Raw genomic sequence first — 23743 nt, 5'->3', positions numbered from 1 at the left:
TTCACTGTTTTGCTTAAGAGCAACAAATGGTTCCACCCAGCCTGGCTGCCACTGCTTTTGCAGAAGTTCAGTTCCCATGGTGGCAGTGCAGTGCACACACTCCAGTTCCACCCTTGTGAGAGATTGCATCTCTGCAGCAAGACACTGAGAAGCTGAACTGCTTTTGGCCTGAGACTCCTGCTGCTAGGGACAGTACCCCCTGTCACCGTGGGCTGCACCAGATAGCCCCTGAAACCTGCCAGACTTCAAAGCTGCAGAGAGCAAGGCTGGACCAGACAGGCAGCCTAGCAAGTGGGAAGAAGCATCATTTCTTGGCCAGCCTAGCCAGAGGCTCCAGGCAGCAAGAGAAGACAAGGCTGAGCTACTGTAGTGGGACAAGAGGAGCTGGAGAAGAAGACAACCACATGACAGAAGCACAGGAGTAACCACATTCAAGAATCTCACACTCACAGATCGACTGGAGTAGGGAAAGTGCTGGGTTATTTTTTGTAGGCAGTAACAAACTTTCTCTTTAACAGGAAAGTTAGTGCATATAGTCTATATAGTATATAGTGTATCATATAGGCCACGATTTTCCCTGGTTAACTGCTTCCCCAGATGCAATTTCCAGACCAAAGATAAAAAGTCAAGCCCATGAATACAGCAGTAGCTGCTTTTATTCAGTACTTCCCAAGAAAACCAGGTGGATGCTTCAACAGAGCTGGTTTTTAGTCAGAAGATAGGTTTACAAAGGAAAGGTTTACCTTGACTGACCTTAGACTAAAGATATAAAACACTTCTCCCTGTCCTTCAACTTTGTAGTGGTGGATTTCTCTATGGGGAAACAAGCCAAGATCCAGGTGTTGACTTCTATGGAGAATGATTTCAGATTTCAGGACACTGCTTTATGTGTAGAGACCATCTAACCTGAGTACTTCAAATAAATTTATGTTGCTAAGATTTAGTATGAGCAACTTTTCCATGGGAAAGGTGATATTTCAATTGGCAATTTCCAATTTCAAATAAAATACCACAGCTGGAAAAATATACATACTGGAATTCACAAAATTCCCATGAAAACAAGAGAGGAAGTCTTCTCCTAGTTTGAAGTTGTATGTGGAAAAGACATTAAATACTGTCATAATCTGAATTGAAGCCCGATATCTTTTATCCTGTCATTAATGTGGAAAAATCAGTGACTTCACGGGTAAAAAATAATGTCTATATGAGTAGTCTTCAGCTTTTTATTTCAGTTTCTCAGAATGTGGAACTTAAGGTACTGCAGTGGAGTACATGGCTGGAAAATTCAGTCTCAAAAAAAAATTCAGCTACCGATTAAAGGCACTATCCTAGAGAAACATATAAAATCTGATTGCATTTTTTTTTCCTTTCTTCATAGTAGGATTTTAAGTTCATTCAGATCACAAGGAAAGAGAAATAACACAGAGCTTTTTTTCTTCATGGTTAAGATTTAACTAAATCATAAATTTAGATAAACCCTAGCTAAAGATCCAGATTTTGAGATGGCAAGTTAGTCCAAACATTCTCATATCCATCCATGAGGCAGACGATGGTCAGTATCTCACTGAATAAATCACCAGGAGAAAGTCTACAGAATCACATGGTGCTTTGATTTTATTTCCTTACAGTCTCAGAAGAAATGTCAAATGTTCTGACCTTACATGAGGGAGTATGTGCTTTATATTGCATGAACACTGTGAGCAAGAGGAGGAGTTCAACCAGCAATCCTATCCAGGATAGGTAGGTAGAGTAGAACAGTCAAAACCAGTTGAGTCCAGCAGGTTTTTGGGTGAAATATTCAAATCCTGAGGATTTTTCCAACTCCTGCTTAGCAAAAGTGTAGAAATTAAATGTATTTTTTCTCAGGGGGCTAGAGGAGCACAAAGATATTGTGACAACTAAAGGGAAACAATTGTGCACCAAACATACTGAGATCTGGAAGTACCTCAGTATGTTTGGTGCACAATTGTGCAGTAAATTGTGTACAATTGTGCACCAAATTTGCACATAACCATGCAAACATCAGTCACAAATTGCTTTTTTTTTTTTTTTAATCTTAGAAGAAACTGTGGGCATCTTGGAGGAGCTGAGATTCCCAGGATTACTACAAGTAAACCTGCCCTGGAATGCTGGACACCCATCACTGTTGGTGAGGAAGCAGAGGAAGCTGAGAGCAGTGTGCTGTGACCACAATGGATTTTGGTTCAATTGCAGAACAAGAAACAGTTTTAAGTCTCATTCAAAACAATGGCAAATCATTGGTCAGATTTTCTATTCTTATTAAGTTCTCTTTCTGTTGTGAAAATTATAGATTGCTTTTAGTGATATTCTATTTTCTCATCAACATGCTACTTGTTATTTCTGGGCAATTCTATAATCATGTATGATTCAATTTACAGAATCAAATAGAGGCCTCTGTGCAAGTTTAAGTTTTGTGCTTATTATCTTTCAAATTTCTGACTACTTTTATTTACAGGTTTTAATGATGCTCAGTTTTTCACATTTTCTTATGTAATGCCACCTGCTGCCATTATCAGTTTTCCATGAAGACCTCAGGATTATATCATACTCTCCAGTACACTCAGCTGTCTAAAGGAAATTTTCAGCTCAGTTTTCACTGTGAAGAAAAGAATTTGCTGGACAGCACATGAAGTTCCAGATGTGACAAAGTCTGGCTCTCAGGCTCCCTGATGTGAAGTACAGCAAAGTGTTAATAGTTTTTACTGAGTAGTCAGCTTGAAAAGGAATAGGGGATTTAAGACATCCTTTATTGGTAGAAACTCCAGACAAGTGGGCAACTCTCAAAGGTTTTTTGTGAGGGTTTTTGGTGTCTCATGACCTATTGAGTTTTGCATTTGTATTACCATGAGCAAACTTCTGTGGTTCTCATTACAATTTATGTATAACCTGCACTGTTTGCAGCCAAGGCCTGAAGATGAGAACAAATCTCTGAGGAGTTAAAAGTAGCAAGAAGGTAATCTGATCCCAGAGGCAAACAGGAGGAGAGTGACTGGGAACAGGGCCGCTTCAGGTAAAATCTGCACTGTCACCCATTAACCATGCCAAAGAAATGGGGACACTGGAAACAGTCTCCATCAAACCTTTCCTAAAAAGGGACAAGACTACAGATGCCATGTGATCAGAACAGGCTCTCAAAGTTAGATTTGTATCAATAAAAACCTGTCTATTCTTTCTTCCTCTTTTCTACTGTCCCTGCTAAAGCCAGCATCATGTGCAGAGAATGCCCAGATCTAGAAAAGAGATTTTATGAGAGTAAGATGCCCTTCCAACAGTTTCCGTGCTTTAGTCCTGTTCTGTGGGGTCATGGGACTCCACAGACCTGTTATCGTTCAATAGGTAGTTGGTTATTTGGTTCTTGGGGTCAATGTCTGTGTGTGGAGCGACGGGTCAAATGTGCATTTTGCATATCAGAAATGAACTAATTCTGCTCCATGATGCTTTCAAACTTCCCTCAAGCATCTAAGGAGGAGGCAAACAAAATCCCTTGCATGTCTGGGGCTGCCAATGTAGCTGGAAGTTAAAATGCAATGTGAAAAGCATGTCACAGATAAGCCTCTGCAACACATCATAAACTGCACCCACTCCTCAGTGGACCTTGTTCTTCTTGGGCTTGTAATATCTTTTCTTTAATTACAGTCCTTTTACATCAAGAGATCCCCTAATCACAGAACAACACGGCAGAACTGGGGGAAAGAACCAAAAACCAAAAAACCTCAAATTCTGTTTGGAGCAACAGTAGCCACCCAACACAAATGGGAGAGGAACATTAAACTGCCAGGCACACCAAAACCAACAGGTCACACTATGCAGGACATAGCAAAGAACTGGAGGAATGGGGCTTGTTATTCAGATCTGCTGGGCAGCATGGGAAAAATGAGAAAATAATAAAAAATCATTTCAAGGCAGAAAAACAACAAAAAGTGCAAACTGTAGGAAAGGGGAAGAGGAATGGGAATTTATTGCACCATTTTGGAGGAGCTAATGGTCTAGATCTGGGATGTATCTAAGGAACTACTCTTTAAAATAAAGGTGTACAGGACAATACATGCAAAGCAATGTAGAGCACATTGCGAAGCAATTTCAATAGCAGGATGCAATGCAGACAGCAAATCTTCTGTATCCATAACTGTATGCATGAAGCAATTCTGCAGGATTGAGCTCTGATATGCCAATTCTCACACTGGCATAGTTCAAAAGAACAAAAACCCAGACAAGAGTCACCACGATGTTATCAGTCCAAGCCTCACACCTGCAGTGTTCTTTCCCAGAACTTGTCTCTCTTGCCCAATCCTCAGCTCTTAGATTTTGCATCATCTCTTGGTGTTCTCCTGGAGAAGAGGGAGCACAGGGTGAGAGGTGCTGCAGTCCTGCCCAGGTGCACAGCCAGGCTGGCAGGCAGCTGCACACTGAGAGCCACACAGCAGGGGTGGCAGGAAACAAAAATTCTGCAATCACACCTGATGTCACTTCTCCCATTACTTTTTCTCACTGCCTTAAGCAAAAAGCCTTTACCTTAAACCAGCCTCTTCCAGATTCAGTGTTGAGACAGCCCATGGGCTCCAGAAGTGCTGCAATTCCATGGGGCAAACAGACCTGCTGGCTTGAAGTTCTCACTCTGCTGATCCTTTCTTTTTGCATCTGCTGCACAAACCTTTTAAACAGAAATATTTCCACTCCTCACCTCCTGGGCAGGTCTTGATGAGATATACTGAGCCCTTCCCCTCCCTGTACCCATCCTCAGCACCCCTCGCTTCCTGCTAGGCTGAGATATGAAATGCTAATTTTCTGACAGCTTTGGAACATGGTGGATCTCTGTCATGTTTTGACTAACCCTGGTCAGCAACTCAGCCCCATGTAGGTGCTCACTCATTTTCCTTAGCTGGATTAGGGAGAAAATCCAAAGGGTAAAAATGAGAAAACTCATGAGTTGAGATAAAGGCAGTTTAACAGGGAAAGTAAAAGCCATGCACTCAAGAAAAGCAAACCCAGGAACTGATTTCCATCAGAAGGCAGGTGTTCAACCATCCCAAGGAAAGCAGGGCTCCATCACACGTAACAGGGATCTGGGCAGACTAAAGTTGTCACTCTGAACATTTTCCCCCTTCCTTGTTGCCCCAGCTTTATATGCTGAGCACAACACCACATGGTATAGAATTCTCCTTGGTCAGTTGAGGTCAGATATTCTGGCTGTGTTGCCTCCCAAACTTCTTGTGCACCCCCAGAGTCCTCTCTGGTAATGTGGGATGAGAAGCAGAAAAGGCCTTGCTGTGCAAGCACTGCTCAGCAATAATAAAAACATCCCTGAGCTATCAATACTGTTTTCAGCAGAAGTCAAAAACATAGCGTATTGCCTACTCTGAAGAAAATTATCTCAGCCAAAGCCAGCACAATCTCCTTCTGCCTAGCCCTGGCAGTGCAGTGTGGGACATTTGCTTACAGCTGCCAGCCAGGGGGGCAGACGATTCTAAGGGCAAAAGAGCTAACATGAACCAATTTTCTACCATTCAGCTTGAAGGGCTTGCTATAAAAAAATATGTTAGATATTTGTTTGCTCTTGCTGTGAGAGCTCGATCAGGAAGAGTTTAAGAACAGCTGATCCTGCCTTTGGGCAAGGGGACATTGCAGAACATCCTTGCTGGCTCTTTCCACCCCATAGGAATCTCATGTTCTTCAACAAGTGCAAGGTGCAGCACCTGGGTCAGGGCAACCCCCAGTATCAATACAAGCTGGAGGGTGGACAGATCAGGAGCAGCCCTGCCAAGAAAGCCTTGGGAGTGCTGGTGGATGAAAATCTGGACATGAGCCAGAAACGTGCACTTGCAGCCCAGAGAGCTAATTTTGTCCTGGGCTGCATCAGAAGCAGAGTGGGGAGCAGAGTGAGGGAGGGGATTCTGCCCCTCTGCTCTGCTCCGCTCTGGGGAAATTCCATCTGGAGTCTCTGGAGTCCCCAGCACAGGAAGAACATTGACCTGCTGGAGCAGGTTCAGAGGATGGCCACCAAGGTGATTAGAGGGCACCTCTCCTATGAGGAAAGGCTGAGAGAATTGGGATTGTTCAGCCTGGAGAAGAGAAGGCTTTAGGGTGACCTAATTGCAGCCTTCCAATTCCTGAAGGGAGCCTATAAGAAAGATGGAGATAAATATTTTATAAAGGCATGTAGTGATAGGACAAGGGGGAACAGCTTCAAACTAAGGGTAGGTTTAGAGTAGATTTTGGGAAGAAATTCTTTATTGTGAGGGTGGTGAGGCACTGGAACAGGTTGCCCAGAGAAGCTGTGGATGCCCCATGCCTGGAAGTGTATAAGACCAGGTTGGATGGAGCATTGAGCCACCTGATCAAGTGAAAAAAGTCCCCACCTGTGGCAGGGGGCTTGCAATGAGATGATCTTTCAGGTCCCTTCCAACACAGGCCAGTCCCTGCTTCTTTGACTCTATGATTTTCTCTGCTAAGGGGATCACATGGACTGACAGTTTTAGAGTTGCACACCAGGCACCCCCAGGTGTAGAAACAGATTATTTAAAGGCCTTTTGCTGCTCTACCTCCCCAGCACCCTGCTGCTCTCCAGTGGATTGCCAACAAGTGGCTGTGAGCCCTGGGAGGAGCTGAGCTATCCAATGGTCGTGCCAGCCATTTGTAGGCACTTTCAGGGTTTGGTGGATTTCTGCACACTCCCCAGACCACATGGCTCATCAGTGGGAAAAAAACCTGGTCCACAGCAGGTCTGCAGCATCATGAGGGAGGGGGCCAAAATCTTTGCCACTTCTTTGGTAATGCTTCCACAGACACAATGATTTCTTGCTAGGAAGCTAAAAATCCTGATGTGGTCTTTGTGACAGCAGACATCCTTTTGTGGATTATTGCCAAAACTCAGAGGCCTGAAAAGCAAGCTGGGAAGTGTCTGCTGGGGAAAGAAATCCCCCCTGCCTTCCATGAGAAGTTAATAAATGTCAGAGAAAAAATCTGAAGACATAATAATAGCTGTGAGGATTAACTTTCTCTTACAGCAGCAGTGCCACATTATTTATTGAAGTATATTTTTCCTCTTTGAGGTTTGTTTGAGGGTTTTTCTCTTAAAAATAGATAACCAAAGGTTTATGAATGAAAGACACATTGGGGAAAAAAATCAACTTGACACATAAAACTAAATTTCAGTGTCAAAACTCTAGGTTTAGCAGAGAAGGAAGAAAAGCATTTCATGCAGGCATCCAGCTGCAAAAAGGAAGGCCACTGGAGATTAATGAGGAAATAAATGGAAATAATATATGAGGACTAAATAAGGTGGAACTTTAGGCCATAAGAGATTCATGAGGAACATACACTTGCTCTAGCTTTGCCACCAGATACATGAACTGAATTGTGTTTTATGGTTTTCAAGGTAAATTGAAAGTGACTGAACAGCAAAGAAACTTTACAGAGGGTTTTCACTCATAGTCCTCCTGGGACTCATCCCCTCAGAGGTGGGAAGGCTATATATGCTAACTCTGCAGTTTTTGGGGATGAGCAGAGGAAGTCTCTCTACAGAAAGCTTTGTTAGCACATGCTTCCTTCTTTTGAGCATGAGACAACCAGTGAAAAGCCTTGGTTTTTCACAGAAGTCACTGAACTGCGGTTGAATAGACCTTAGTTAAGTTGATCTTTAAATCATATAATTAAAAGCAGAAACAAAAGTCTTAAAAGGCATAATCCAATCTTTATATTCTTACTGCCACATGTGTGCATGCATATAGAAATGTCAGAAAAATTTGCTATTTCAAAATAAATTTTGCCCACAACTTGAAATAAATACTTAGCCTACAAAATGTCATAAGAATTAATATAATTATAGTTTGGAAATCACATTTCTTATTTCTACAATGACTTTTTTTAAATAGCATAAAAAGCATATTTTAAAATAATAAAATAAATTACAATAAAATTATCTGTTCTGTTTAAGATGTAATAAAATGTCTCAAATGAAGCTAAGACAGGCAATATGAATTAATTATCTTCAAATCCCTTGTTTCAGTACCAATTTTCCGCATCTTCTTTCCCTTCTATTAATTTTCATTTCAATGCTAACCCAAGCTATTTTCTGTCCCCATTTGCCTTCTGAGGTTTCATCCCAGAGCCAAAAATTGCTGTCCTGATTGAGCTTTCAATTTACTCACCATCTCCACTCCTGACATGGGTCAGCCACAACCAGGGCTGCTCTCAATGGTATCTGAGACCCTCAGCTCTGCATCATGGCAGCCCACCACCATTTCCCTTGGTCTCTTTCCCTACATGCCAGGGGGTGCTCTTTTTTTTATTTCAAGTCCCTAACAGGGTGAAAAAAGATGGGAGGATGTGTGTTTGAATTGCTCTGGTCACTATATCCAAAATCATGGCAGCATGAGAGAAGCATGACCTGCCATGGGGGCAGCTGCTGGAGTGCTGTGTGGGCCACATATGACACTGGAAGTGTCTTCTATGTTCAGCATAAGAAAAGAGCCCAGGCAGGCTTGCCTGAAAACCCTGGCCAGCTCGGGTCCCATTATAAGCAGTGTAGGACATCCCATATCCTGGATTCCCCTCAAGTAACACATTGTTTCTTCCTACAGCTCCATCAAAATCCAGCTCTTCATTGTAAGAAAATTGGCATAATCCAGATCTATTGAAAAAGGATTTCATGAGTCACTTTTCCACTGGTTCACGTCCAGCAAATTAGCTGTGCACTGTGGCTACTGCACAGGTCAAGGCCAGCTGCATGGTGACCCTTTACCTGACCACACTCATTCCAAGCTCTTCTTGCCAGCATCCTGCAAGGGCTCAGAAACTGAGGATGGATTCTGCCCACAAAGCTCTGGGGTGATGAGAAGAACAAAATAGTAAGTTGTACTTTCTATTGCAAGCCTCCTTCAAATTCAAGGGAACGGGGCAGAAGGCCTTCACCATCCTCTGTGATTTTTTCTCTCATCTGTCAAAGAAGAGAGTACAAATGACATTAGCCTCCTACTACATTGAGAGTCTGAGCCATGAGCTGTCCCTGGTCTTTGGGAAAGTCAGCTTGGACCAGTAAGAGAAGGACATTCTCTCTTGTGGACTGGCCATACCTCTCATTAGTGAAGCAGCTGCTTCCCAAAAAGTCAGTGGGATTTTTGGTTAGATTTGCCAATTTTTGCTTTTACTATGTTTAGGAAAAGCTGGATCCAAAATTGTTGGTGTAAAATAAGTAAGTCTTATCCTAACCTTTCCAAACAATAATGTTTCTGTCTGTTGCACAACTAAAATGAGCAAAATTTGAAATACTTTTTCAAAAAAAAGATTATCCTTTTGGTCTTTCTTGGCATGGTATTTAAATTATACCTAACAAATTGATTTGTTTAGAAATCCATATGCCTTTCAGAAAGTAAATACAGTTCATATTTGAATAAGTTCCTATATTTAATGCCAAGCTTTCATGGAAAATGACCATTAATGTTTATCAGAACATTAGAGGCATGAACCAAACTTTTGGTAATGCATGGCATTAAGCTTTGGGGTGGAAGAGGTGGATTATATATTTAGAAATAGCTCCTATTAGGCAGCTCCTATTAGGCAGCTACTATAAGAGCTGCATGGAGGAGATAGCCCAGAGGATACCACTTCTCCCAACTGGCAGCATGACACAGTGCAGGAGCCTGTCAGGGGGGCAGGACAGGGAGTTCCAGCCCTAAGTCTGAATTTCTTGCCTTTTGTGGGTTTAAGCCATATGTGGACTCACCTAATTTGTGATGGATGTTTTACAGCTGAAATACAAACCCTGAAAACAGGGAATGAGGATGAAAACACAGACTATGCCATGACCACAGTCCAAGGCTCTGGTGGGAGCTGCCATAGTCACAGACTTACAGCTGAGTTTCAAATATTTTATTGAATTACAGAAAGGACTGCTATTAGGTTCCCTTCCCTTCAGCTCATTATATACAATGGTCTTCCATAACTAAACTTTCTTTCTAGCAACTTTTGCCCATAAACAGCTTAACACTTTAAAATTTTCCAAACACTGCAATTTGATATATTTAGGAAGCAATATGCATTCAGAGAAACTGTGGGTCCCAGGATAATGATTCTCTTCAATCAGTTTAAGCCTGGGACATTGTATATTTATGACAGTGAGTATTATGGGGATGTGGATTCACCAGCTGACTGATGCAGGCAGCCCTGCAAAATGATCAATCTTTGCTTGTTAAGGAAATTCCTGTACCCTCATGCATTTTTGTCTGGTGGCCAGGCTAAAAGAAAAAAAAATTGTATCACCTGTATAGAAATAAAAAGCAATAAGCTCAATCAAGACATCCACTCATTTGGAGGAAGCTCCATTTCAAGAGATTCCAATTGTGGGCTCAGCTTCTTCAGCAGGTTTGCTGATTGTGGCTCTGCAGTCATTTAATGTCCCTGCACACTACTCCACAGTGTTTTCATTTCACCTCCTGAAGTAATTGAAATTCAAGATGGAGGGAAGAGAAATGCACCTGTGTCTGCATTGACTATAGAACTGATTTCAGGTCTCTGACAAAAAGGTATCACATCGAGTATACAGCCTTTTAAGAGAACAACTGAGTTCAGTTATTCATGAAGGCAAACTGAGATTATGACATGACAGACTTAGCAGGTGAACAAATTTACAGAATTCCATAATATTTCATGAAAATTGCTTCTTTGGGAACAATTTTTGCAGGTTATATTCCATTTCTTAAAAAAGCAAGAGCCTGCCTTAAGCAAATGAGTTGACTGACTGTGGGACAGCTAAAAAATAAGCTCATTGAAATTTCCACACAGAGAAGGTCTAAGGGACAGGACTTGCACAGGGGTGTTTGCACAGTGCCTGGTACAATGGGTCCTAACCTGGTCATGCCCTTTGATTGTTACTGCAGAGCAAATAGTCAACAACAAAGACGTAGCAAGTAGTGCTCAGGTCAAGCTCAGCTACCAAATCTGCATTGTATGTTCCTCACATGCCTCCTCAAGCACTGAGGCAGCTGCTACCTCTGCATACAAAGACTGGCTAAAGCCAAAGGAAAGTCTGTTGACCCCACAGCTTCTGCTTATGTGTCTGATGCATTGGCTGGAATTTCATCAGATGCTTCCTGTCACTGATGGATGTTCCCCCTGCTGTGTGAGGTCATTCTGTGATGATGAAAACTCTTTATCCTACAGGGAAGACTATAATGAAAATGTCTTGACACCAAAGATGGAGCTTTTAGCTGTGAAAAATATCTGCTGGGCACCTTTCTGCTGTAGAGAATGCCCTCTGAGCAGTCAAAGAGCAGAGTTGAAAGAGCACTTCCATGTGCATTGGTCAATCACATGCACCCATGACAACTAAAATGCAAGTGATGCAACAGGTGATCTGTGGCAAACACGTCTACCCACAAAACTCCACAAAACAAATGTATCATGTTCAGCATTGAGCCCATACTGTATGTGCATTTCTCAGAAATACTGACAGTAGTTCCTACCAGAATTGGAAGCTGTTTTTTATCTCTTAGTAGATTACCTTTGGGATGGCCATCAGTGCAGCTCTGCAGAGTCTCTGCTGCCAAATGCATTGTCTTCATAAGAGCAACAGCAATAGCCTGATCCAAGGTAGATGCTGTAATCATCAGATACAAATATTCTTCCTGGGCACAGCAAATGGCACATGGCAAGCTGTGTCTGTAAGATCCTGGTGACACAAATCCGGGGCTGTCTGTGTTTAGGCTTGGGGAAAAACTGATTAGTTTCAAGTTCTTGGAACTTCTATGACTAAATAACTTTATGAAGCATCGCATATATAAAGAGCTATGATGGCTGCAACAAAGGAGAGGCTGCTTCCAAACCATCTAGCACACAGCACAAATGCCTCTGTGTGACCCCACAGGGGTCCATGACTTCAGCAAAACCAGGCAGGAATGGTTTTACCAGACTAGAAAATACAGCCTTAAATATTTGACATTATTGGTGACAGAGGGTTGGGAAGAAATGAAAAGCATGTTGGAAAGCTCCATCTACAGAAGATGCACTATTCAATTTTATAGTTCCATAAAAAATGCAAAAGAACTGTTCACAGCTGGTTAGAAGGAAGCCCAAACTCTTGGTTTCACTTCCGCCACTGGCTGACATTTATAGGGTTTTACTTATAAACAGCACTTACATAAATCAGTCAAGTCATAGTTTACACCCCTCTTGCAAAGCAGACCCCAGTCATGTATTTGTTGCTTCCCAAACAACAAAGACTGAGGTGAGGAACAAGATATGCAAACCCTTCTTCAGTGGGTAATTTAACCCAAATCCAAGTGCTTGGTTTGCAAAGTGTATAAACAGCCTGCTGAAACCCAAACAATACAGTCAAGGAAGTATTTTATACAGAGAAAGAGCTTCTCTTACTAGTTTGCATGCTGACATTTTAATAAGTGCCCTGTAGTGCCTTTTCCCCCTGATTTAACCATAATTGTTGTTTTAATAAATTTTGAACTAATTTAACTGTTATTCTGCACTTCTTGAGAAGTTCAAGTAACTGTATAAGGCTGTATGAATAATTCCCCTGTCATGAAGAACTGCTAGTGGACAGCTTAGCTTCAAATATTTCTGAAGAGCATTTCAGAAGATAGCCAGGAGACGTGGTTGCACAGAGATATTCCACTCCTCTTTCTGAACCTCACCTAATGACCCATCTAGCACCGACCTTCCATCAGCGGCTCTCAAACACTAGAGACCAGCAGAATTACTGACAGTCTGAAGAGAAGCATGTGGTGCTGGTCCCTCCTTCTTCTGCAAGAATCAGGATGAGAAGGCAGCAGAAAAGTAATAGAGAACAGCAATGCAGAAGTGAAACTGTGAGAAGCTACTCAAGGACAAAAGATTAAAAAGCAAAAGGACCATGGCTTTATCCTTTCCTCAAAGCATTAGCTAAATTAAGATTGGTTGTGATTACAGAAAGATTTCCTTGCAATTACTGTTCCACATCAGAATGTACTGCAGGAACTCCACAGATGTCTTGGATTGAGGAAATAAGCCAAGAAAGGGAGTCATGGTTAAAACAACGGCCATGCAGTTACTGCAGACGTGAATCCTCTTCAAGCACACATTCCCTAAGGAACACGTTCCCTGAGAGAAAACTATCGCAGAGCCATGTACATCTCCCCCAGGAATGCCTGTCTTCCTGCTCCAGGCACCCCTCACCACCTTTGTTCACACTGCAGAGAGGTGACCACATACACACAGATGAGGATGAGCTGGACGTCCCCAAAGTACTTTCATTGTCTACTGTCTTTAGCTGTGATTTGAGAGGGGACACTGTTCTATAGCCCCCAAGGGAGGAACTCCAGAGAAGAGGCCCTGTTTAGTTTAGATACAAGAGAGTTCCATTTTTTAAAACTGCTGGCTGTTCTGGATGTCTCCATTTTCAAGAACAAAATTTAACTAAGGAGAGTTGCTCACTCATAAAACATTTTCACCCCCAAGTCCAACAGAAGGAAAAGTATGTTTAAGAACAATATCCTCTTAAAAACCAGCAATTTATGCCCTCAAAGCCATTATGGGAGTCTAAGGAATGTTTTCACCATGGGGAATATCCATGTGTGCTCAATATTTAGGTGTGTATTTAGGACATAGCTGTTTTTCCCAAACAATGTAAAAGAGAAAACTTTCTGGCAAGTACTGTCATTGCTCATCCTGGTGCAACAGCCACATGAAATAGTGAAATTTTGCATCCACAAAACACACTCTCTGGACAGCATAAGGCTATGTAAGTATGTAGGAGATGAGTCTGTTTGTAGCTTATCAGGCTTTTGAACAATGAATATTTCTTCCTAATGTACAGATTTCGATTTTGCGCTCTTGGTCCTTGTGCAGACTAGAGCGCCATTGCAGATATCCTGACACACATCTATTGATACTCAGGGCATTGCTGCAAAACTACACCAGCTCCAATGCAACAGCATATAGCTGTGCTTTATCTAAGTTCATACAGCCACATGCACTGAGTTTTACTAAAAACACATAAATAAAAGGGAGGAGGTTGATTGATGGCAGCTTCAGGAAGGCATGACTAGATCCACACAAACACTTGGGAATAAGGTGCATGCAACTCCTACAAAACTCTCTGCAGAGGTTTCAGAGATGAGCAAATGCCCTTAAGTTGCACCAGGGGAGGTTTAGGTAGGATATTAGGAAGAAATTCCTTCACCAAAAAAGTTGTTAAGCATTGGAACATGCTGCCCTAGGAAGCATGGCGGAGTCACGGTCTCTGGAGGTATTTAAAGATAAGCAGATGTAGTACTTAGGGACATGATGTAGTGGTGGACTTGGTGGTGATGGGTAAATGGTTGGACTTGATGATCTTAAAGGTCTTTCCAACCTAAATAATTCTATAAAAACTAGAAACTCAGTTTCATTCCTGAGTAAAGAGGTTCGTGCGTAATTTTTTTATGGCAATAAAATAAATATGTGCTGCTGCAGCCAAGGAAAACCGCAGACTGTAACTTATCTTGATAAGTGACAGCTTCTCTGATCTGACTTATTTTAGCAGGGTGAGCAGAAGTTAAAGACTTGAGCTATTTCTCCTCTTCTACTGTAATCTATCAGTGTGTCCTCCAGCTTTCCAAGGTGTTGTTGTTCAGGTGATTTCCACTGTCCCACTTTGCTTTTACCCTCCCTCCTCTTCAGTACCGACTGCTTCCTCCCTCCAGAAAATCACAACATCCTAAAGTGAGCATTCAGTTTGCTGTGTCTGCATCACACTCCTCCTCAGTTTGGGAAAGAGGACTCACAACACTCCACTCAGCTGGCTCTCCAAAAAATCCCCCCAGATTTAAGCAGAGAAATGGGAATTAACTCCCTCCAAGTGTAAGAGCATCTATCTGGGCTTTGACTTTGATATACAAGCAAAGGCTTTTCGATTTAGATGATTTCCAATCTCCCCAGTTTTCATCTGTGTCTTTGGGTAGCTGCCTTTGTCAAACTGCCTGAAATACTCCCAAACTGAGCAAGTTAACAGGAAGAAAGGGTAGGCCATGTGCCTCTTCCTTTTCTGGCAGTAACATGGGAGGAAAGATGATGCTGTATGGACAGGGATGCTGAGTGCATCCCCCCCTCCTGGCCAGGCTGATTTCAAAAGAGGTACTGTGCAGAAGGCACCTGGCATTCAGCAAGGGGGCTGCTTCTGTGCCTGGAAAAATGAGAAATCCCACCAACTTGTTTGGTTGGTTTTTTTGTAGAGGAATACAGGTTCACTCGTCATTACAATAAGCAAATTCACACTCCCACTGAGCCAGTTTGAGACTTCCAAAACCAGCACAGTATATGAATGAGCCTAGTAAGAGCTACATACTGCAGACTCTTAGCCACTATTTTTCAAATTTAGGTCAGTCTGAGGCACCATGACTGAAAAATTATTGCCACGAGCATTGTAAATTAATATTTTATATCCCCTTGAAGTGATTTTTGAGGAAATTAGCCTTCATTACTGAGGCATCTCTCCTGTAAACACAGAAAACAGAAAATACCTCTGCTGACAAAGGCAGCATTGTAGGGCAGGGAAGAAGAGTAAACATTGAATCTGCAGGAAGAAGTGGACTGATTCAGCAGCTGAATCAATCAGGCATGTGCATTCCTTCTCCCCAGCAGTGCCCCAAGCTTCAGGACCTGCAGCACCCCACCCCACAGCTAGCACCACCTCTACACCCAGGCAGCAGCACACCATTGCCCCACAGACCAACCAAAATGGCAAGGTGGAGATGTCAGCCCCTATCAGATATGCCCCAAGGACACCAGGACCCCCCACTCCTGCCAGCTGGGTGGTTTGTGGTGCACTGATCACAGCCACAGCCACGAATGCCCGGTCCCGTGACCTTCACTGGGAGGGCAGTGAGGGCGTGGGGTTCCCATGGCGCTGTTTCCTTTTTGTGTTTCGGACCATTTGCACGGCCCAACCGGTGCTGGAGTGCGTATTTTTGGCAGTGGCTGGGGAGGTTCCTCTGCAGCTGAGTACAGCCAGCCAAACTCAGCTGGCACGAGGCAGGGCTTTTCAAAATGTTCTGTGCTCCAATCGGAAAGCAGCCGAATGATGCTCTTCTCAGAAAAGGGCTGCCCTTGTCCTCTTTTAATGAAAGCGAACTTGGTATTCAGTAGGAGCAAGCCAGAGCTATTTCAGACATGGAAGACAGCAGACACAAATCAATAGAAAAAAATAACTTCTTTTTATTTACAAAAAAATCCAAATATTGGATGCTGTAAACAAAATTCACAATCTGTTCCCTCTAGAGTCTGTTTTCCATCAGCTCTTTTTCTGTCTGTGACAAAGCCTATAGTCAAAATGTTCCAAAAGAGCAATCCAAGGAGCAGTTTGCTGCAACAGGATGCCTTGCAGAAGGCAACAGTTGTAAGGAAATTTGAGGGAAAGCAAATCTGCACAGACTCCTACAGACTGCAGGAGCCTGCAGTGCCTTTAGCCAAGATGTCTTGAAATTTGCAGGCCATTTTTTTTTTACTATTTATTTTGTTAGCAAACCACTATTACAACAGCAAAACAGTACACAGATTTTCTTTCTTGCAAGGGAAATTTTCTGCATAAAGAAAACCATACAAAAGAATATATTCAAATAGGAGCTGAATATGCAAATACAATTTTTCCTTTTCTGTGCAGTTTCATCCAACACACTTCATTTTCACAATTAAAAAAAAGCGCCTTTTTTGAACCGGTAGGAGCTTCTGATGTGACACAAACCAAGCATTTAGTAAGAGCTGTTTAGAGGATTTGTGTGAAGGCCTTTGTGCAAGATAAAAAATACTTTAAGTGCAATACGAGAAACTAGAAAAATATCATCTTTTTGGTCTTCTAATTGCCCTTCTATTTTTAGGAGAAATGTTCTTGCATTTGAGAGGACAGCTACATCTAAGAAAAAAAAAAGAAGAAAAATCCCATTTAAAAGCTCTTGGTTGTTTCACCATCGTTACATTTAACCAAGTTTAGCGCCCTGTTGGTTAGCAGGAAATTCAGTGGTGACACAAACAGTTTTACTGTAATCAGGTCAATGTCTTTAATCAGTTCAGCTCTTTAAAAGGGACACTGTCTTCTGTAGCACAAGCTCTAACTTTACGGCTGATTGGATGGGACAGATCAAGTCTACAAAGCAAGAACACGGTTATTAACTTTAAAAGTACCAGTGTGCTGAAGAGGAAGGGAAAAATAGTTAAAAAGAAGTCAGACTTTATGGAGGGAAAGGTGTGCAAACCACAGAAATAAACCAGCTTTGAAAAGGGGTTCTTATTTTACTCTTGGCCTGAACTCATGCCTTCTTCCCACCTCTAACACCAGGCACATTTTAAGCCGCCAGTCACAAATAAAACTAAGCTCCACCAGTTCCACCACTTCATCATTAACATATGCAAAACAGATCTGGAATACCTATATAATATATATAAAAACATATTATATATGTATCAAAATGCAAATGCCAAAAGGTGCAGTTTAGCTCAGAGCCCGGCTGTATGCACTACAAGGTAACTAGCTGCTGTCAATCAAAAAAAAACCCAACCCACAATTAGATTTTAGCTGAGAGGAAGTAATTCAAAACTTTCTTTCAAGCAATGGCAAAAAAAAGGGCCCGTCAAAGGAAAACCAGCACTGTATCATGTATTATCAGCATTCTGTGGTTGTGGCACAGCTATAGATTCTCAAACCCTTTTAAAGAGAGGATGAGTCATTTATTTGCCACAAATAGTTGTGGGAGAGAAGACATACCACATTACCAGCTGATCCTATTTCCCCAGCCCTCCCCTCGCTTCTGCTAGCAAGCCAGGAGCAGGAGGTACGGGGAGCCAGGAGCACCCAGCCCGGAGCCTCCGGGGCCAGAGGGAACCTCGCTGGGACCAGAAGCCAGCACCAAAGGAAGGGAAGGTGGGGACAAGGTCTGCACGTCAATGCTAGCAATGGCAATGGACCAGCTTTTGAGTTTCCTGAAGGACTCGCAAGGAAGGTGCTTCAGTAAACAAATCGGGTTCCTATTAAAGTGCCTGCAGAGTGAAAAGTACAAAGCGCGACAAAAATAGATGTACCTTACTCACTCCATAGGGAAAATACACTGCCAGGACACGAGTCCTCTCCCTCTCTCTGCCCCTGACTCCAGCGCCAGACCGTGCCTGTGACCAGGCAGGGCACAGACGGATTTCCTTCAAAAGCCTGAACTCCCTTTTTTTTAAACCCCCCACAGAAAGAAAAAGCAAACTATGAGAGTCAAGTGTCACTTAGTCATTAGGTTTTCAAAGCACAGCAAAGAATTTAACACCTTCAGAGATGGCACTGAAGTGAAAACAGCAGCGGAGGAGGTTGGTTTTTTTCCCCCCTGCTGGTCTTTCGGGAGAGGAAATGAAAGTGAATAGCTATTGTTCCAATGTAAAGTGATTCCATTTAAATAAAGTACAGTACTAAAATTGTAAATGCAGTGTGACAACCAGATCAAAGATGTTTAATATTTGCATAAAAATATATATATATAATATATATATAAAATATAATTTTCAGCAATCGTGCAACACTCTTAAAAAGGGTTCATTTCACATTTACTAAATTCTAGTGGTCCTGGAATGCATAATGCATTCTATTAAAAATACTCCTTTAAATATTAACAATTAGTGTTCAAATTACCAACTAATACAATATTCTTTAGCTGTCAGGGGTTTTAAATAAACCTATCTTTGATCCACGTTCCACTGAAATTACACATCATGGAGGTATGCAGTCACAATATTAGTGGGTTAAATGTCAAAATGGCATTACAGTACAAAACAGTTAAAAAAAATCAGCTAGTCATATGTTTCTCCATCTGTGGAATTATTATGGCTCACAAGCAACCCACTGAATTACTGTAATCCTTGTTCTTGCAACCAAAGACATTATGTGAATCCCACCTTAATCCTGACTGGTTCATTTACTCCAAATTTCTCAGGTGTGGGTTAAAATTTCACTGCAAGGTGCCCACTGTCCTATGACATCCTGTTGCAAACTGGAAAACAAGTAGTACTTTATTTAAACATTCCTTAATTGCTACATTTTCCTAGACCACATTAATATATATTGTGTGTGTATATATATAGATATACACCAATGACATATACATATATACACACACAAACATATATACACACATACACACACAGACCTAGGATAATAGCACACCGACAAAACATTAACTCTATACAGGTATTTGCCAAGAAAAAAAATAGGGCATTTCCTCCACCACTTATTCACAAGCTTATGGGTTGGTTTGCTTTTTTTTTATCCTTGTGTCCCTGATAAAACAAAATGCATGGTTAAACCACAAAACTATATATTTTTTCTCACTTCAAATTTTATGAAGGCATCAGGCACTTTTGATTACTATTGGTGTGTACAAATATAGGAACATCTCCTTTTACATATATATATATTTATATATATATACTCTACTGTATCTTCTTTGCTTGGATAACTTTTTTGTGAAATCTTTGGTCCTTAAGTATATACTTCTTGCCACAGCTGGTTTTCCAGCATTCTCACATTTTTAAAATGTGAGGCATGCACACAGCTGGAAATAATGGACTTTGTCATCGTACATGTTTCTGCTTCTCTAACTGTACCAATCCACTACTGTTCATTTGGAGCAAGCTGTTTCTGGTAAAGCATTCTAGTCAAGCAAGCTATACATTCTACATGGTCAATCCATAGACGGCACTTGCTGCAAGCCCCAAATGCAGTAATTCCAATATACAACTTTATTCAGCTTATCTCTGCTTTATGCCTCTAACTTTTAACTCCTGAATATATATAGAACTGTTTTTTGTGAAGTTTTTTCTTTTGTTGTTTTTTTTTTTTTGTTTTGTTTCTTTCATATTCTCCCTTTTGCAGATCCCATTCTAGAGTAAGAATAAAAATAGAAGAAAATAAGGCTTTCCCACCTTCTCTATGCCAAAGCTATGGGAGCAGATATTGCCAACCCATATTGTCATCAAGCATATTCCTCCCTCACTTATTTCAGGGGAAGCTGGTTGCTTTCAATGACAGGCCTCTTGTGCTCTGGGGTAGGATCCAATTATTTTGGGGTTCTTTCTTGATCATGCTCCCATTAATAATTAGAAGAATCACAAGCTTGTCCCAAGCTTGATAACTAGAGCAGATCATCATTGCACAAAACACCCCATTTCAGAGGGACCCGTCGCCCCTTCCTACATCTTAGAAAAAGTTCTCTCCACGGGGTCTACTAACTTCAGGTCTTAATTACAGGGCAGCCAAGTAGAGTATGTGTGCTGCTGGCAAGGGAACACCGTCTGAACCTGGGCAATATAGTAATTGCTGAAGTTGGCATCTGCTACGTATGGGGCTGGCTGGTAATAGCAGGTGACATTGGCCACGTTGGGGATGATATTTTGCTCGGCTAGGACCCGGATGGCCAGCATGGTGATCAGATTCAGAGTCTGTCTCCTCTCATGTCCCATCAGGCACACTGTGCTCTCATTCACCACACCGTGCAGGGTCATGAGATAGTCATACTTGCGGTCTTCTAATCCCACAAAGTGGTTCTGCAAGTAGGACTCCAGCTTTCTCTGCTGTTCGCCAATGTCTGAGAAGTCAATGAAAAACCTCGAACACATGTATCTCTGCAGGGATTTAATTTCAGATTCAGAGGCTGCCCTAAAGCCCCTTACCAAAAGGTTGCAGTACTTCAGAAGACCACCTCCTCTGATTTCTTCTGGGTTTCTGGTGGCAATTATCTTGTTGCAGAGGTGATCAAAGGCTTCCTGGAAATCCCCATAAACGCTCTCGCCAATGATAGTTGGGTGAAAAGTTTCAGTCATTGGATTCTCTGAGCACTCATAAAAAAGCAGCAGGGAGTCCAGCTTGATTTGAAAGGAATCGACACTGAATTCAAACTGCCGCCTCAGAGAGTCCACAAATTTCAGCTCCACGTTTTTGCCACTGTTGTTGGACAGGGAGATAAGACTCCATCGGTCTGAATCATTGCATACTTTTACCATTTTCTGTACATAAGCCTCCTATAATCAGAAAGACAAAATGAGCAAATCAAGACAAAGATCCAAGAAATTTCTCCTTCACTGCGTCTTCACCCCTCACAAGCTGCCCCCCCCCCCCCCCCCCGACATTTGCATTTTATGAAAGATTTCATGGAGCCTGCAGACACAAACCACAGAGTAAGTGCTTAATGTGAGAGCTCAAAATGCTGTCACTGCAAGGGTATGACAGGGGAGGGACAGTGTTCTGCTGGGACTGTGTCATGCAAGGGAAGCATACAGCAACACTACCTTGTTCAGTCACTTCTAAACACATCTACAGACTAAGTCCATGGCGCATCTGCCAAATATGCCTGCACCCATATGCAGAAGGTCACTCCTACAATCTAAAAAGAAATCTGATTTATTGGTTTTCACTTCTCTCTCTACTTCCCAAAGAACAAGTTAGCAAATGTTCATTCCCCTCAATCCTACCAGTGCAGGTTCCATAAGTAAGTCCTGTATTAAAAAAAAATTAATCCCTCTAAAAATCTGGAAGGATTTGGATTCAGCCTAATCAACTCAAGCGAAGTGTCTTCTAGAGGAGGGGATATGCCTCCCCACTGGGGCACTTAGCACAGCTGGAAGCATGCCTTGCAGACGGGGTTTCCTTCTTGCAGATGTTAAATCCATCTACGCTCCCCGTGCACCCGGGAACCGGGGCCGGCACACCGAGCTGCCGCCGAGCCGGGCTGGGAGAGAGGTGTGCAGCGCCTGGCACACGCCCCAGGTAAAACAGCGCTCCCAGCAAATCAACCGGGAGGGAGAACAGCTAATTAATCCTGAAGAGCCCCGGGCAGGGCGCTTCACTGTAAACTCCTCCTCGGTTTTAAGCGTGGGGTGAATAAATCGCTCGGGGTTCCCGTGGGTCGCGGAGGTGTGGGGGGAGCTGCTGCACCACTCCATCCCCAGGGGGAAGGCGCCCGCGCCCCGCAGGCAGGCGCTCACACCTGCCCGCTCCGGGCGTCTGGGCAGAGGTCAGGTTTACCTTGAGTGTGAGAGGCGTGATCTTCTCCTTATTCACCCCCTCGGGTAAGAAATCCAAGAGGCAGTCCAAGACCACGTCCTTCACAGTCTGAAATTCGGCTTCTCCTTTGAGGTCGGCGCAGAAGATGAGGTCCAAGTCCTTGTAGCCCAGGCCGCTGTCCTGGTGGAGGACGTGGCTGGCGGCCGAGCCGTTCAGCCGCACGTCCCGCAGGCCGATGCCCTTCTCTTCCAGCCGGCTCCGCACCACCTTGACGATCTGCCGAGGCTGCATGGCCAGCGTGGGGAAGTTACCGCGGCCGTGGATGGGGATGGTTTCGCTGAGGATGCGGTCCAGACGCTGCACTTGCTCCCAGCTCAGCACGTTGCAGTGCGCGCTCTCGCCGCCGTCCGCGGAACTCCCGCCGGCCTTCTCATCGTCTGCCATGGTGAGCGGCCGCCGCCTCCCCGGGCTGGATCCAGGCACCGCTCCGGCTCCCCGCCGGCCCCCCGGGGCCTCTCTCTCTCCGCGCCTGGCAAAAGAGGAGGAAAAGCCAGCGGTCAGCAGCTGCGTGCACCGGCGCCCGAGCTCCGCTCCCCTGCGGCCGTCCCTTTCAGTGTGGGGAAGCGGGGGGACACACCTACTGATCAGATTTAAAAATAAATAAATAAAATGGGGGGTGGGGGGAGAAAAAGCCCCCCGGAGCCAGGTGGTGCTGCACGATAAGGGAAGGCGCCCGACCTGCAGCGCCGCTGCTTGCGCCGCTCTCCGCGCTCCCGCCGGGGCAGAGGCCGCCCCGCACCGCCCAAGAGGCCGCCCCGCTCGCTGCCGCCGCAGGCTGCCGCCGTCTCCGGAGCTTTCGTAGTTCTGGCCGGGAAAGGTCCTCAGTAGTTTTTATACGGGGTTTCTCCGCGCTTCCGGGGCTCCGAGTCACGGCGCCCGCGTCCCGCCCCCTCTATCTGCATGGCCGGCCTCGGCGGTGCCCCCGGCCCGCCCACACCCGCGCACCCGCGGGCCGCCCTCCCGCCCGCCCCTCCGCAGCGCCCAGCGCGGCCGTCCCGCACCGTCCCGGGCTGGGGGAGCTGCGCAGCGCAGCGCAGCCTCCCCGCACGGCTCCGGGCAGGCAACAAGTGCAGCAGCGCTCCCTGCCCCGAACGGGGCGCGGCCCCTCCCGCTCCTGCCCTGCCTCGATGCGCGCCCAGGGGCACCCAGCTCTGCGCTGCCATTCATTCCCGGGTTTTTTTCCCCTGCCTTTTTACCCCCCGCCCGCCCCCCCGACATTCTCGGTCATCCCAGGCTCAGCCAAACTTCATACCAGAGCGACGGAATTTGGCAAGAGCCCCTCTCCAAGCAGATGCCGAGGATCCCGGGCCGTGTGGTTTGCGCTGCTCGGCTCCTGACCGAGATTTCCAGAGCCGCCTGCGGCAGCGCAGCGGCATCACGCCGTGCCTGCCCGGTCCCGGCCCGGCCCCTTCCCCCGTGCCCGCCCGCCCTCCTCGCCGGCGACGGGAGGAAAAAGACATCTCGAAGACCACGGTGCCTTCCAGAGGAGCATCCTGCTTATAGAGAACAACTTGGGTAACCGCGGAGCCGTAAAAATGACGTGGAAGACAAGCATATTATATAAACATGCCCATATATTTTATTTGCATTTTCTTTTAAATAACGATGAATGCATCTGCTTGTTTTTCACCTGTTACGTACATACACGAACATATAGTTATTATTTAAAAT

The 23743-nt window shown here is 44.1% G+C and overlaps 1 protein-coding gene across 3 annotated transcripts; it reads right to left on the bottom strand.

Annotated features, from left to right (window-relative positions):
* Positions 1-16176: 16176 nt before the first annotated feature.
* TENT5A (terminal nucleotidyltransferase 5A) lies at positions 16177-23456 on the bottom strand. Of its 3 annotated transcripts, none has more exons than XM_071444128.1 (3): positions 23325-23456; positions 22034-22541; positions 16177-21030 (listed from the first exon to the last, which is right to left on the bottom strand). In XM_071444128.1, the coding sequence occupies exons 2-3, from the start codon at positions 22454-22456 to the stop codon at positions 20251-20253; spliced, it is 1203 nt and encodes a 400-aa protein (XP_071300229.1). In that variant the 5' UTR covers positions 22457-22541; positions 23325-23456; the 3' UTR covers positions 16177-20250. The 3 variants fall into 3 exon arrangements, with proteins under 3 accessions (XP_071300229.1, XP_071300213.1, XP_071300221.1); XM_071444112.1 differs by lacking the exon at positions 23325-23456 and adding an exon at positions 22751-22990; XM_071444120.1 differs by lacking the exon at positions 23325-23456 and adding an exon at positions 22650-22784.
* Positions 23457-23743: the final 287 nt, after the last annotated feature.

The sequence above is a fragment of the Agelaius tricolor genome, unplaced genomic scaffold (assembly GCF_023055355.1).
Source record: "Agelaius tricolor isolate 1412-34295 unplaced genomic scaffold, bAgeTri1.0.p SCAF_1, whole genome shotgun sequence".
Classification (NCBI taxonomy): domain Eukaryota; kingdom Metazoa; phylum Chordata; class Aves; order Passeriformes; family Icteridae; genus Agelaius; species Agelaius tricolor.
The sequence above is the reverse complement of the archived record's forward strand: the minus strand, read 5'-3'. Positions and strand labels throughout refer to the sequence as shown.

Bases quoted from the DNA above. Each gene is read 5' to 3' on its own strand.
- TENT5A (XM_071444128.1), bottom strand. From the start codon at position 22,456: ATGGCAGACGATGAGAAGGCCGGCGGGAGTTCCGCGGACGGCGGCGAG. The intron at 21,031-22,033 runs GTAAACCTGACC...TTCTGATTATAG, and splicing joins TCACGCCTCTCACACTCAAG to GAGGCTTATGTACAGAAAAT.